Below are 13,319 nucleotides of genomic sequence, written 5' to 3'. Positions count from 1 at the left end.
CCCCCCCACTCCCCGTCCGCCGCCGGCAGCCGAACCTTTTCTTCCGAGCGGGCAGGCACTCGCTAAGGGCAATGCTCAATCAAGTAATTGCCCTTAGCGAGTATGCTCGCTCATCTCTAGATATAACTTTTTCTATCTCTACAGTCATGTGACATAACTGGACTCCCATGCGTTTTTTAAATGATCCCAAAGGATTCTATTGACCTTTAATGGTTCAGTCCAGTTCCCCCTTTTCCTTACCAACCAAAATTCGTCAGAATACTTCTGCCTTTCAGGGGCGATGGAAACATGATGGTATACAACTGGAATACTAGTGTGTGACTAGTGCCTAAATCAGCTGCTTGTGCTTGCACACCACTTCCTTCTTCCACTTGAAAGCGTTACATGTGAGCGGCCCGTCAGAAGGACTGTAGATCCACTCATCCAAATTGTGGCACAATCTTTTCAGATCCACTTACCCAACCAATAGGTAGTCATTCGGTGATAAATTTGACACATTTTAAGACTGTCCAGCCAAAGTTTGCACTAAGTTTTAGACACTATTAGTAAATAAGCACCACTGTGTCCAATAGAGGCAGCTGCAAATACTTCACTGTGATATTTGACTGGTTCTATACTTTACCGAATCTTTTTCTTACTCATATGGAAACCAAATACCAAAGAGCAAATTCAATTTATATTACAGGTAGTGATTTATTAAAAATTGCATCTGTTCTTCTTGGTTTCTTTTTCATCGCTAAGCCAAAGTAATAAAACATATATTAAAAAACAATATCTCGGTCAAGAAAAAAAAAGTGTTGCTATTTTTTGTTGTTGTTTCAACTATTCTCTTCTCTGGAAAGGGTAAAGGGCAATGACCCAGTTTATGATGTACAACCGTTTCTTTTCATGTCCTATATTTCAGTACACCTACTAAATCTCAGATCTGTTTTATGCATCTGCAGAAGAACTGGCCAAGTTCATGGCTGAAGTTTCGTTATTGGTGTACAGTGAAAAGCCAAATTATGCAGCCCTGAAGAGAATCCTGCTGAAGGCCCTGGATTCTATGGGGACAAGTCTTAGATCTTCACTGATTATTTCAAATGCACGATCCTCCGAGAAACTGTCCACAGGAGTTAGGAAGAAGGTATAGAAATATATCCTCGTATTTACTGTATTACTACGTAATGAAAGGGGGAACTGGAGTGCTGATCTGGAAGGAAGAGGATCCGATCTTCTAAGAACATCCTTTTTTAATACAATAGCGATCTGCAACAGCTCAGCTTTTTACACTGTATTCATAGTGACACGCTGGGATACATAGAGAGTAAGCTTACTGGGGACAGTAGAGGCGTTTATTCTCAGAAGTCTACACATATCAAAGGATCAGAAGGGTGAGATTTGGTGGAGTTGGCAGATATTTTTTGTTCTTGGTCTCTAATAAGGATAGCACAGCCAATTACATTTTATTGGCACACATGCATTGGCAAATGTTAATGTATCAACGTTTACAGAGATGCCAATACTGATAAATGGACATTCTGCTTACTGCGGAGATCGATGCCTTTTTATTATTTCCTTTTTGTTCCTCTGTTAGGATAGATCTATGCTTATTCCGGGCAACTTGAATATATATAAGGTTGATTTCTCCAGCCACACCTACTGTCACGGCTTGTCGGTCGTGACGATGGTACGTTATGGAAGCAGACTTGTCGCTCTGCCCCTATACAGATTGATGGTTGACATAGCACTCTGCGCCACACAAGGCTCAATATTGCAGTTCAGTTGATCGTCGTGGTTGAAACTGTGTCCAAGTCCTGGAGTTGGCTGTGCATCTTTCAGTTAAGTTGCGGTTTATTTCCCTCACTCTTGGTTGTTCATACTGGGTTTCGGTCTTCTCCCTTGCCCCCTGTTAAGTTCAGGTAGCAGGCTGTGAAGTGTTCGGCAGGTTTGCACTTATCAGAGCGGTCTATCTGATTTTAGGTTTGGGCCCTTCCCAGTCAGGAGCAGGGTCAGTTTTCCCTCTTAGTTTGTGTTTTCCTTTGTTGACTTGGGGTTTGTTCTACAGCATTGTGTTTCCCATTTGTTCAGGGTTTACAGACTTGATTCTGTTCTGCGCGAGGTGTGCATTGCGCCCAGGACAAATGTGACATCTACTCTTTCAGTAAAATATTTCCGCTCATGCTTTCAGGTTTTTTTTTTCTTCAACTAATCTCAGATTGTCCCCCCCCTTGTTCAAGTGTTTAGTTTTCTAATAAGAACACTTCCCTCCTTAACCTTTAATTAATTTGTGCGCACAATATGCAGAGAATAGATTCCATTGACTCCAATGGGTTTACTTGCGTGTCTTTTTTTGAGTTCCCCGTAGAAGTCTATGGGGAATGCACAAATGCACATGTAGTATGCAGTGGGATGCGCAATACGCTGCAAATTCGGCAGGAAAAAAAGCACAAGTGTAACTCAGTAGGCTACATAGCCATTTAAGTTGGGGTGAGATTGTGCCCTGTGCGCAAAAAAACATGCCCTGTGGGTGCAAAATTGCAATAAAATACATCGATTGGCATGCAAAAAAAAAACCTTGCTCATAGCTCAAATACGTTACAGAGAGGCATGCACAAAAATGCATTGCCCGTGTGAAGGAGCCTGTTTAGGTCGGAATCACATGCGTGCTTTTGCTCACGAAAGATTTGCACACACAATGCGCAGAAAATAGATCCCATTGATTTCAATGTGTTCATTGACATGCGTGTATTTGGCGTGCACAATTCGGTCACACGAATATGCAGCATGTTTTATTTTCCCATGCATTTATGCGGGGACAGAACATTTTGAACTCCTGAAACTATTGGCCATTTCAATGGCTGAGAGCACTGGTGACTTTATTGATTTGCTGGATTACTCGTCCCTAGAACCCCTGAGTCGTACGGAGCTGTATTACAGCACCCATAAAGTTTATGAGCCCTACTTGACTGCTCTTTGCGTAATATAGCTTTTGCAAGTATACAGATGTTATAGTTCCTGGCACTGCCCTTTTGTATGGATGAGTTTACGCTGAACTCAACAAGTGATATATAAAGTATTTACCAGCACTTTCTGAAGAGTGGAAACCTTAATGCTTGGTTACCCCAGAAGATAGGGATTGAGCACCCACTTTTTGCTGCACAGCACCGCTTCTGACCAGGTACTATGCAGTGTACTGGAGCACTTAAACAGATCTGCTCTTTGGCAAAAATTCAAAAAGGCTCCAGGCACGGCAGCCCTTTCATTCCAGTGATCAGTATGAGCCGCAGCGCTTGGACTCTTTCGATCAGCAAGCAGTGGTATATTCTAGTGTTGGTATCTATGCCAGTGATGGTGAACCTTTTAGAGACTGAGTGCCCAAACTGTAACCCAAAACCCACAACCCACTTACTTATCACCAAGTGCCAACACCTAAGGGGGCAGACTTATCACAACGTATGATTTTACCTCCGTTGTTATAAAAAGGACAGGGCCGTTTCAAAACAGACTGTCTTTTTATTCCTAGCTAGAGCATTGGAGTACCATTGCTGATTTCATGCTGTGCGGCGCTCCCCTCTCCTCCACCGAAGACTTCCCGCTGTCAGCGCTCCCTCTCCTCCTCCGAAGACTTCCCGCTGTCAGCGCTCCCCTCTCCTCCTCCGAAGACTTCCCGCTGTCAGCGCTCCCCTCTCTTCCTCCGAAGACTTGCGGAGAAAACTGATTTTTTTTTTCCATCCCTCACCTGATTAACTGTCACGCTCTGTAGATTTCAGTCATTTCCATGCACTGCAGCCGCACGTCTGATGCTTAACATGCGCCATCTTGATGTTGCTTTCACTATTCTGTGCTATCAATCCCATGACGCATCAGGATAGCATTAGCTACAGGCTGTACCATCTCTGCCTGCTGGAGACCAGTTTAATAATTATGTTGTATATTCTTCTAAACAGGCTCCAAGCCATAAGTATATAGCTGTGATCTCCTCTATTATAACCTGTGACAGAAGCTGTGCCATCATCATAAGTAACTTTGACAGGAGTGTCTGTGTCCCCCTCTAAGCAGTTTCTGTGGTAAGGTCCATCACACTCAAATTATCCTGCGTGGGAAACGGACTAGTTTGAGAACACATACACCTGAGCTGGTTACAATCCAACTGGAAATCTGGCAATGTGGTATTCCAGAAAAATGATACTTTTCTACATCTCTATATATAAAATTGAATGTATGCGTCTGTCTGTCTGTCTGTTTGTCCTTTATGCGCTACTACACCATTCATCCGATCGCCATGAAACTTTGGGAAGTTGTTGAGTGCACTCCTGGGAAGATTATAGGCATAGTACATTTATGCTACGATAAATGGCGCGCGCGCGTGCGAGCGTCGTCGACAGTTACAACCCCCCCCACGTAGATCGTTCGATTTCCATCACTGCCACTAATTCTCTCACGTCCCGATGTCGTAGAAACATGAAATTTGGCACGAGCATTGATTGTCATAAATAGGAAAAGCTAATGGGTCCCAACTCCATTATTCAATTCTATGCGCCAAAGAATTAGCGTCCAAATTTTACGTACAGAATCTAATTCTCTCGCTTCCCAATGTAATAGAAACGTGAAATTTGGCAGGAGCATTGATTATGTCATAAATAGGAAAAGCTAATGGGTCCCAACTCCATTATTCAATTCTATGCGCAAAAGAATTAGCGTCCAAATTTTACGTACGGAATCTAATTTTCTCGCTTCCCAGTGTCATAGAAACTTGAAATTTGGCACGAGCATTGATTATGTCATAAATAGGAAAAGTTAATGGGTCCCAACTCGATTATTCAATTCTATGCGCAAAAGAATTAGCGTCCAAATTTTACGTACAGAATGTGATTTTCTCACTTTCCGGTGTCATAGAAACGTGAAATTTGGCACGAGCATTGATTATGTCATAAATAGGAAAAGTTAATGGGTCCCAACTTGATTATTCAATTCTATGCGCAAAAGAATTAGCGTCCAAATTTTACATACGGAATCTAATTTTCTCGCTTCCCAATGTCATAGAAACTCGAAATTTGGCACGAGCATTGATTATGTCATAAATAGGAAAAACTAATGGGTCCCATCTCGATTATTCAATTCTATGTGCAAAAGAATTAGCGTCCAAATTTTACGTACGGAATCGAATTCTCTCGCTTCCCAATGTCATAGAAACATGAAATTTGGCACGGGCATTGAATAGGTCATAAATAGGAAACGCTAATCGGTCCCAAGTCGATTATTCAATTCTATGCGCCAAAGAATTAGCATCCAAATTTTACGTACGGAATCGAATTCTCTCGCTTCCCAATGTAATAGAAACGTGAAATTTGGCAGGAGCATTGATTATGTCATAAATAGGAAAAGCTAATGGGTCCCAACTCCATTATTCAATTCTATGCGCCAAAGAATTAGCGTCCAAATTTTACGTACGGAATCTAATTTTCTCGCTTCCCAGTGACATAGAAACGTCAAATTTGGCAAGAGCATTGATTATGTCATAAATAGGAAAAGCTAATGGGTCCCAACTCCATTATTCAATTCTATGCGCAAAAGAATTAGCGTCCAAATTTTACGTACGGAATGTAATTTTCTCACATAGAAACTTGAAATTTGGCACGGGCATTGAATATGTCACAAATAGGAAATGCTAATGGGTCCCAACTCGATTATTCAATTCTATGCGCAAAAGAATTAGCGTCCAAATTTTACGTACGGAATCGAATTCTCTCGCTTCCCAATGTCATAGAAACTCGAAATTTGGCACGAGCATTGAATATGTCATAAATAGGAAAAGCTAATCGGTCCCAACTCGATTATTCAATTCTATGTGCAAAAGAATTAGCGTCCAAATTTTACGTATGGAATCGAATTCTCTCGCTTCCCAATGTAATAGAAACTCGAAATTTGGCACGCGCATTGATTATGTCATAAATAGGAAAAGTTAATGGGTCCCAACTCGATTATTCAATTCTAGGCGCAAAAGAATTGGCATCCAAATTTTACGTACGGAATCTAATTTTCTCGCTTTCCAATGTCATAGAAACTTGAAATTTGGCACGAGCATTGATTATGTCATAAATAGGAAAAGTTAATGGGTCCCAACTCGATTATTCAATTTTAAGCGCAAAACAATTGGCGTCCAAATTTTACGTACGGATTCGAATTTTCTCGCTTCCCGATATAATCAATGCTCGTGCCAAATTTCAAGTTTCTATTACGTCATAAATAGGAAAAGTTAATGGGAAGTTGTTGAGTACACTCCTGGGAAGATTACTGGCATAGTACATCTATCCTACGATAGGTGGGGTGCGTGCAAGCGTCGTCGACAGTTATGCCCCCCCAGACAAAGATCGTTTGATTTCCATCTCAAGCACAAAAGCAAAAGGCATTACGAGCAATGGGATGCGTGTTCAACTACAAAATGATGCATCCGTCGAACGTATCACAAGACAATTCCTGTATATTGAGAATGCTGAGGTAAAATAAAAGCTGTGCTGTGATTGGTTGCTATATATTATACCGCTGAGGTAAAATGAATGCAGCGCTGTGATTCGTTGCTATTTTTTATATTGCTGAGGCAGAATAAAAGTTGGGCTGTGATTGGTTATTTCTCTTACTGCTGACTTAACATGAAAGCTGCGCTGTGATTGGTTGTTATATATTATACCACTGAGGTAACCTAAAAAAGCTGCGCTGTGATTGGTTGTTATCTAGATATTTAAAAACGAATGTATGTCTGTCTGTCTTCGCAGCAACGCGCGACAGGTAAGCTAGTTAAAGAATAATTTTAAAGCCCTCTGAGTTCACCTGTATAATCGTCTCGGCATGTCATCACCCAATACTTTCCAGATACTTTGGGGGTCTGTTAGTTTTGGAGCTGAAGCTGCTTTTTCTCACCCTGCAGGAGGTGAGTTTTCCTATGCTTGTTCTATTGTATTAGCTGTAGTGTAATCGTGAACCGGATCTCTTCACTCAGACTGTCACTTTGCGGCCTCATTGATACAAGGTTTGAAAAGGGAAATTAATTATTTCTGAGTGAATGACACTCTGCCAGGGAGAACCAGGATCCTGGAATTGCATGACATGGACATGACACGCATAAAAAAGGTGCAAATTACATAAACAAAAGGTTGATAGGTGGGAAATTATAGGGGCTACTTAACTAAACAGTTTCATAGGTTATGCTGTAAATAATGTACCCCAATAATGGGTATAAAGGTTAACACCTTGGTACAAACCGCTGTACTTGTACGGCACTAATGTTATCCAGACACCAACCTTCACCCCATCAGTACCCCTATGATTAGACTGTGGTGTGCTGATGGTTGCCATGGTACATGGCCTGTGGATCTGCCATGTACGGGTGCCTTGTAGACCCAGCTGGAGGAGGGATCTAATAGGCCTATCTGTAAGAAAAGTGACAAAGTGTATTATAGAAGAGATCGGACAATCACAGCTTCAAGTCCCTTTGTGAGATTACTAAATGTTAAAAAAAAAAAAAGACAGAGTTTACAAGCATCTTTCCCCACCCACCTCTAGTGATCTTCATTTCCCTACAGTGGACACAGACAGGAGAGTTCTTTATGTGGACTGACTTGGTCAGGTGAAGCAGCTCTCCTTCCTACCCGCACTACGAAGGCCTTTGTGAGTCTCTTAAGCCTTTCCGGCTCCCGGTGGATAACGAGCGGTGAAGTGAATGGAAGTGCAACAATCCTGGCCCAGGATCACTCGTGGTGACTGTGCCACTGTGCACGAATGCCAAGCAAGTGTGCATTCTGGTGTGAGCGTACACTTCAATGCGGATGTGTGTTGCAGGGCATAAAGGGACACCAGGTAGAAGATGCAGACTTTTACATCCGTTCTGGCTATAGCGCCATATTTAAATCCTCCACTATTGGGGAAATTGGCCGTTGACTCCTCTTAGCCTGCAACTGATCATCAGAAAGGGCTAGACTTACTTCAACAGCGCCATGGATTGCCATGAAGGAGATGTGGAAAGTCAGCAAACCATGTATGGTCCTCCTGGGCAAACATCTCTTAATACATTATTGTTTATACGCAGTACAAGAGTTTCTTGTCATGACAGGGTGACAAACTCAGATCTAGGCCTAATGTCAAGAAGAAGGCTAAAAATGTGCCTTAAATGCAAAAAGAATTGGAAGAAAATTATAAAGACAGATGCCTTTTCTCACCTGAGGATGTCAAGATATGGGAGGAGATCCCTAAGATCAAACTGCAGGTGGCAAAGCAGTAAAGAAAACTTCCCTGCTTTTGAGGATTCCTGACAATTAACAGATCCAATGGAAAGCAAGATGGATGCACTGCTAAGGAAATCTTGGGCGACCAAATCCTACATCTGGGAAACCATTATTGCCACTACCTTTGTTGCACGCTCTACGTATATTTGGCTCACCCAAAAGCATTTGAGGCAAAAAAACTCCCAGAGAGGATATTGCTAAAGATGGTCATGGAGTTTCTAGCAGATGACTCTGCTAAGACCATTCCGCTTAGGGCGAAAAATGCTGTATTAGGCAACTTGTCAAGACTATCGATATGGCTTAAGTCATGGTCTGCCTCTAAGAATAAACTTTACCTAATCCCCTTTTAGGGTGTTTGGTCCTGAGCTGGACAAAATCATTTTCAATTTGTATCTTTACCCTTTGGCATTTCCACCGCTCCTAGGGTATTTACTAAGGTGTTAGTAGAACTGGTGGATTATTTCAGAGAGATGGGGATAACTATTATCCTATACCTCTATGATTTCCTGGTTGTAGCTAATTCACCAGAAACCATGTGCAGGCACCTAAATCAAACAACGATCCTTCTCTCTAGATTGGACTGGAACATGCCTCCTCTAAGGAACCCAGAAGATATTCTTAGGTGTCCTCCTTGATTCAGAGTCTGGTTGTTTTTTGTCTTCCTCAGATTATGGAAGAAAGCATTATCTAGTCTGTAACCACTTTCAGAGAGAGAGAAAATGTGAGAGAAGTAATGATAATTCTGGGACAGATGACATTGTGTATACACAGCATTAATCATTGTTCCCTGGGAACAGTCCCATTCTGGACCTTGGGAGAAACTTATTCTAACAGCAAGGGATAGAAATCCATCTTCGATAAATAGTAAAATTAGGCTATCCCATCAGGTTAAGAGATCCCTTACTTGGTGGATGTCGAATCTCAGTAAGGGAGCGTACTAGTCTATTTCCCCTTTTGTATTGGTAACTACAAATGCATGCTGGACAGGATGGGTAGCGCAATTCGCGGACCAGGTTTCCAGGGCTCCTGGGGAGTCTAATGTCATTTCCCAGTCCTCAAATTTCAGGGAATTAAAAGCGATATAGGAGGCAGAGGAGTTACTTAGGGGAAGGCATGTTAAGCTCTTCTCTGATAATATAATGGCAGTGTCCTTTATTCGCCAGCAGGGTGGTACCAGACATCCACGACTGTAAAAACTTTCTGAAAGAATCTTCTCCTGGGCAGAAATAAAGGTGATAATCCTTTCAGCTTTGCACCTAAAAGCCTCCCAGAACATAATAGCGGACCACTTGAGTCGTCAGAAGCTAGACGTGGGAGAGTCTCCAAAATGGAGTCACTTTTGGGGGTTCCCACTGTACTGGCACCTCAGATGGTTCGGCAAATGCAATAAAAGTTATTCCAGCAAAATCTCTTTTCCTTTTGAGCCCTTCAGTGTATTCAAACAGCAGTTTATGTCCACATATGGGATGTATTCGTACTCTAGAGAAATCGGGTAGCAAACTTTGTTGTGCTTTTTCTCATATGGCCTTTTATGAAAATAAAATATTGGGGCTAAATCTGCAGGTTTTTGATAAAAGTTGTAATTTTTAATTTTCGTGGCTTAATGTTGACAACTATGACCAAACAACGTACAATACATTCCTAGATGATCCTTTTGAGGGGTCTAGTTTTCATGCGAATATTGGTGGGAAATTTTCTACGTGTTGCAGTGCATCTTGAAGCCGAATTCCTGCCTGTGGCTTTTTAATACATTTTCTTCATGCTGCTGCACTTAGACTAGCAGATGGAACTAGCTGGGCCCAAACCTAGGCAGAAACTATGAGCGCCTCCTTTTTTTTTCCTTGCCCATTACCCTTATTACATTTGGTGCAATTCATGCCAGCACAGCCTTTACTTAGATCGACTTATGCAATGCTGGTCTAAGAGAGCTTTCCTCAGAGCAAAACAATCATTGTTACATGCATTGCTTCTATGGGACAGAGTCAAGCGCTCAACTATCTCCAGCAGTCACACTGAGGCCTTATTCACATGACCAGCGTCAAAAAATCAGGCAACCCCCTCCCCCCCATCTGAAGCATTTGCTTCCAATGTATTCATTCAGATGAATGATTTTTGGTTATATAAAGAAATCGTGCCTGAAAAATGGCACAAACAGTCACCGATTCTATATGCCACGTCTAAAGATAGGTCTTGCTCTATCTTTTGCTGAAATACGCTGGAAGCTCCCACGGACTCCTATGGAAGCTAAAAAAACGGAGGGGGAGGGAGTTTACCTGCGTCCAACACTGGGAAAAGAAGACAGCTGGCTCTATTTAAGCATTAGCAGCCATTCCGAGGATTTCTGCCGATCAATGGCTTTCCACGTTGCAGAGTATTTTTTTTTTCTTGCCGACACACAGCAGCCGCCCATGTGAGCGGCAGAAAATATGTAACTGAAGATCAGCACTCTATCACGGCAACTCTTCGTTCATGTCATTTTTATAACGCATACGGGCGACCGTAAAAACGTGTGAAAGGGCCCTGAAGTGAATGGAGGAGAGGCGCAAACGTGTCCACATTTCGGAATGCTGAAGGGCTGCGATTCTGAGCTCACCAAGAGCTCCAGTGGTTTATTTCCCACCGATCGGCAGCTTATCCCCTATCTTGTAGATGGAGCATAAGTTACTGTGATGGAAATCCTTCTAGACTCTTAACAGCGCTAAACGTCAAAACCTAATAATGGTTACCAACCAGTTACCAAACATTACTCTTAAAGTGAACCAACACTTTTTAAGCTCCCGTGCGTTCAGTGTTAATATTTACTTATCCACAAATTGTACTTGTAAATACACTTTAGGCGAAATCATGAACCGATATGTCCAAGGGATAAGTGAATGCAAACATTTGCTATTTAATGTAAATTACTATGTGATTACATTCAGCATTTCAAATGAAGACGGCAAAGTCTTGCTTTTTTTGTCATCCCTGCTTAGCATAATTAAAAGCATCAGCCAGTGACCTTTTTCAGACATATCTTGTGCAGAGAGAAGCCGATTTCTATCCAGTGCACTTGCAATGTGGAAGGGTCAAGATGCTTTAAATTTTTAATATATCTTATGAAATTTGGCCACAGGGACGTGCACAGCAGCCAAGAATGCAGGGTGCAAACTAACAAGAATGATGGTCTGATAGATAAACGGTGATTCAAGCCTCAGTACACAGATGGTTCTGATTTGCTGTGTTTTAAGCCGTTTCGACTGAAGACATAAAATATCCTTCTAGTCATAAATTAGCTCTTTGGAAAGAAACCTTGGCACTGGAGCTTTACAACCTTCAATTAGTAGGGGAAGAAGAATTTGAATGACTGTGGTATTGACATCTGTAGGCTTGCATAGTAATCATTCCTAATAGAAATGAATATCTGTTTGAGGAGGTTTTGCATGGCTAATTAGCTACCATTGAGAATATGTAATTTTTGCATGATCTCCCGATTGTCACCTTTCTCTTCTGATACAATTACATCTTATTGTAGCGAGGGACTTAATTTCCAATACTTGTACAACAGAAAATTGAACCCTGTGAGTATTAAATATTTTGTGTTGAAAAGATCTTCGTTTGGGTACTGCGTTTGATTCCCCATTGTCCATGATATTAGGTCGTATTATATTTTCACAGTGGGTCCTAAAGTAGTGAACCTCAATTAGTGCAATTACCTGAAAGCGAGAATATTTTTCTAAGCCAGTCTTGTAGGTGATGGATGTTGATAGTATAATCCATTATTAATTAATATGGCATAGTTAATTTTGATCACTTGAGTAAATTTATATGGAAAAGTGAATGAATTGGGGAAATTACTGGGAAATGCAGTTCGATGATTTGCTATGCCCTAGATAAGTGTGAGGATCACATAGGTGAAGTCAAAGGCGTAGCTAAAGGCTCATGGGCTCGGGTGCAAAAGTTTGTCTTGGGGACCCCCAACGTCTCTTAACCTCTTAATGCAGAGGCGTAACTTGAAGCTGCTGGGCCCCAATGCAAAAATTGTAACAGGGCCCACAACTTTATTCGTAGTATTGGGCTCCCTACATGGAGAAGAGAGGCCTTATGGGCCCCCTAAAGCTCCTGGACCCGGGTGCAACCGCATCCCCTATAGTTACGCCAGTGGGCGAAGTCTTGGATGCCAGATCGTTTCTCTTTAGAGAGGATAAAGCAACTTTGGCACTAGTTAGAGAGAAGAAGCATTCAAATAATTTGGACTGTTGAGTAGGTTTTAGTTACAAAAATCTGAGCAATGCCAAAGGGTTTTTTATTAGTCAGAGCGCTTTCCTTCAGATCACAAACTTCACCAATGTGATTTTCTCCAACATGTCTACAACTTATCAGAGGGTCTTTTTGAATTTTGATACCGGTTATCATGTTTTATGGCAATTAATATTCTATAAAGGGGACTTGATGGCAATATCACACTGTCCTAAGCCTGGAGAATATGACTTACTGACTCGTGCCACAATCTTATGTATAAGCCTCCGGCATACTTGCTATGGATGCGAGTTGCATCTGAGAGACACAGTTGCAACATGCATTGGACAGCACATAGATAGCAGTCCATGTGCTGTTCAATTTACACAGACAAAGCACATTGGCATGCATATTTGTTGTCCGTGAGACTGACAGCAATAGGACATGCTATGAGTTTTTTCCTACACCTCGAAACCTGCATGTTGGTCCGTGTGAAATAACATCAATGTGTATAGCCTGATAGACCTATAATGGGACCATGTGCTATTTGTGGATTAACATGCATAGCAAACAGTCCCGAATACGCCAGTGTGCACCTAGCCGAACTCTAAAGTGCAGCCGTATTTCGGAAACATAGGTTAAAGGGTTATTTCCATCACAACAAGTTAGCCCGTATCCACAGGATAGGGGATTACTTTGAGTGTTGGGGTTCCAATCACTGGAATACTCACTGATCCTGAGATTTCAAGACCTAAACAGCTCCAAACTTGGCCAGTGGAGGATGTGCGCATCCGCCTCCACTCCATTCAGTTCAACTGCACTGTCAAGGGAGCCATATTCAAG

General features: G+C 41.8%; 1 protein-coding gene across 1 annotated transcript in view; it reads left to right on the top strand.

Moving 5' to 3' along the window:
• Positions 1-13,319, top strand: part of VRK2 (VRK serine/threonine kinase 2) — a 107,045-nt gene that overhangs the window by 87,241 nt on the left and 6,485 nt on the right. The window contains exon 11 of the mRNA XM_066595742.1: positions 945-1,126. Coding sequence (XP_066451839.1) covers positions 945-1,126 — 182 coding nt within the window. The remainder of the gene's footprint in view (positions 1-944; positions 1,127-13,319) is intronic.

The sequence above is a fragment of the Eleutherodactylus coqui genome, chromosome 3 (assembly GCF_035609145.1).
Source record: "Eleutherodactylus coqui strain aEleCoq1 chromosome 3, aEleCoq1.hap1, whole genome shotgun sequence".
In the NCBI taxonomy this organism is placed as follows: Eukaryota; Metazoa; Chordata; class Amphibia; order Anura; family Eleutherodactylidae; genus Eleutherodactylus; species Eleutherodactylus coqui.
Note: the sequence above shows the minus strand (reverse complement) of the source record. Positions and strands in the feature narration are given on the sequence as shown.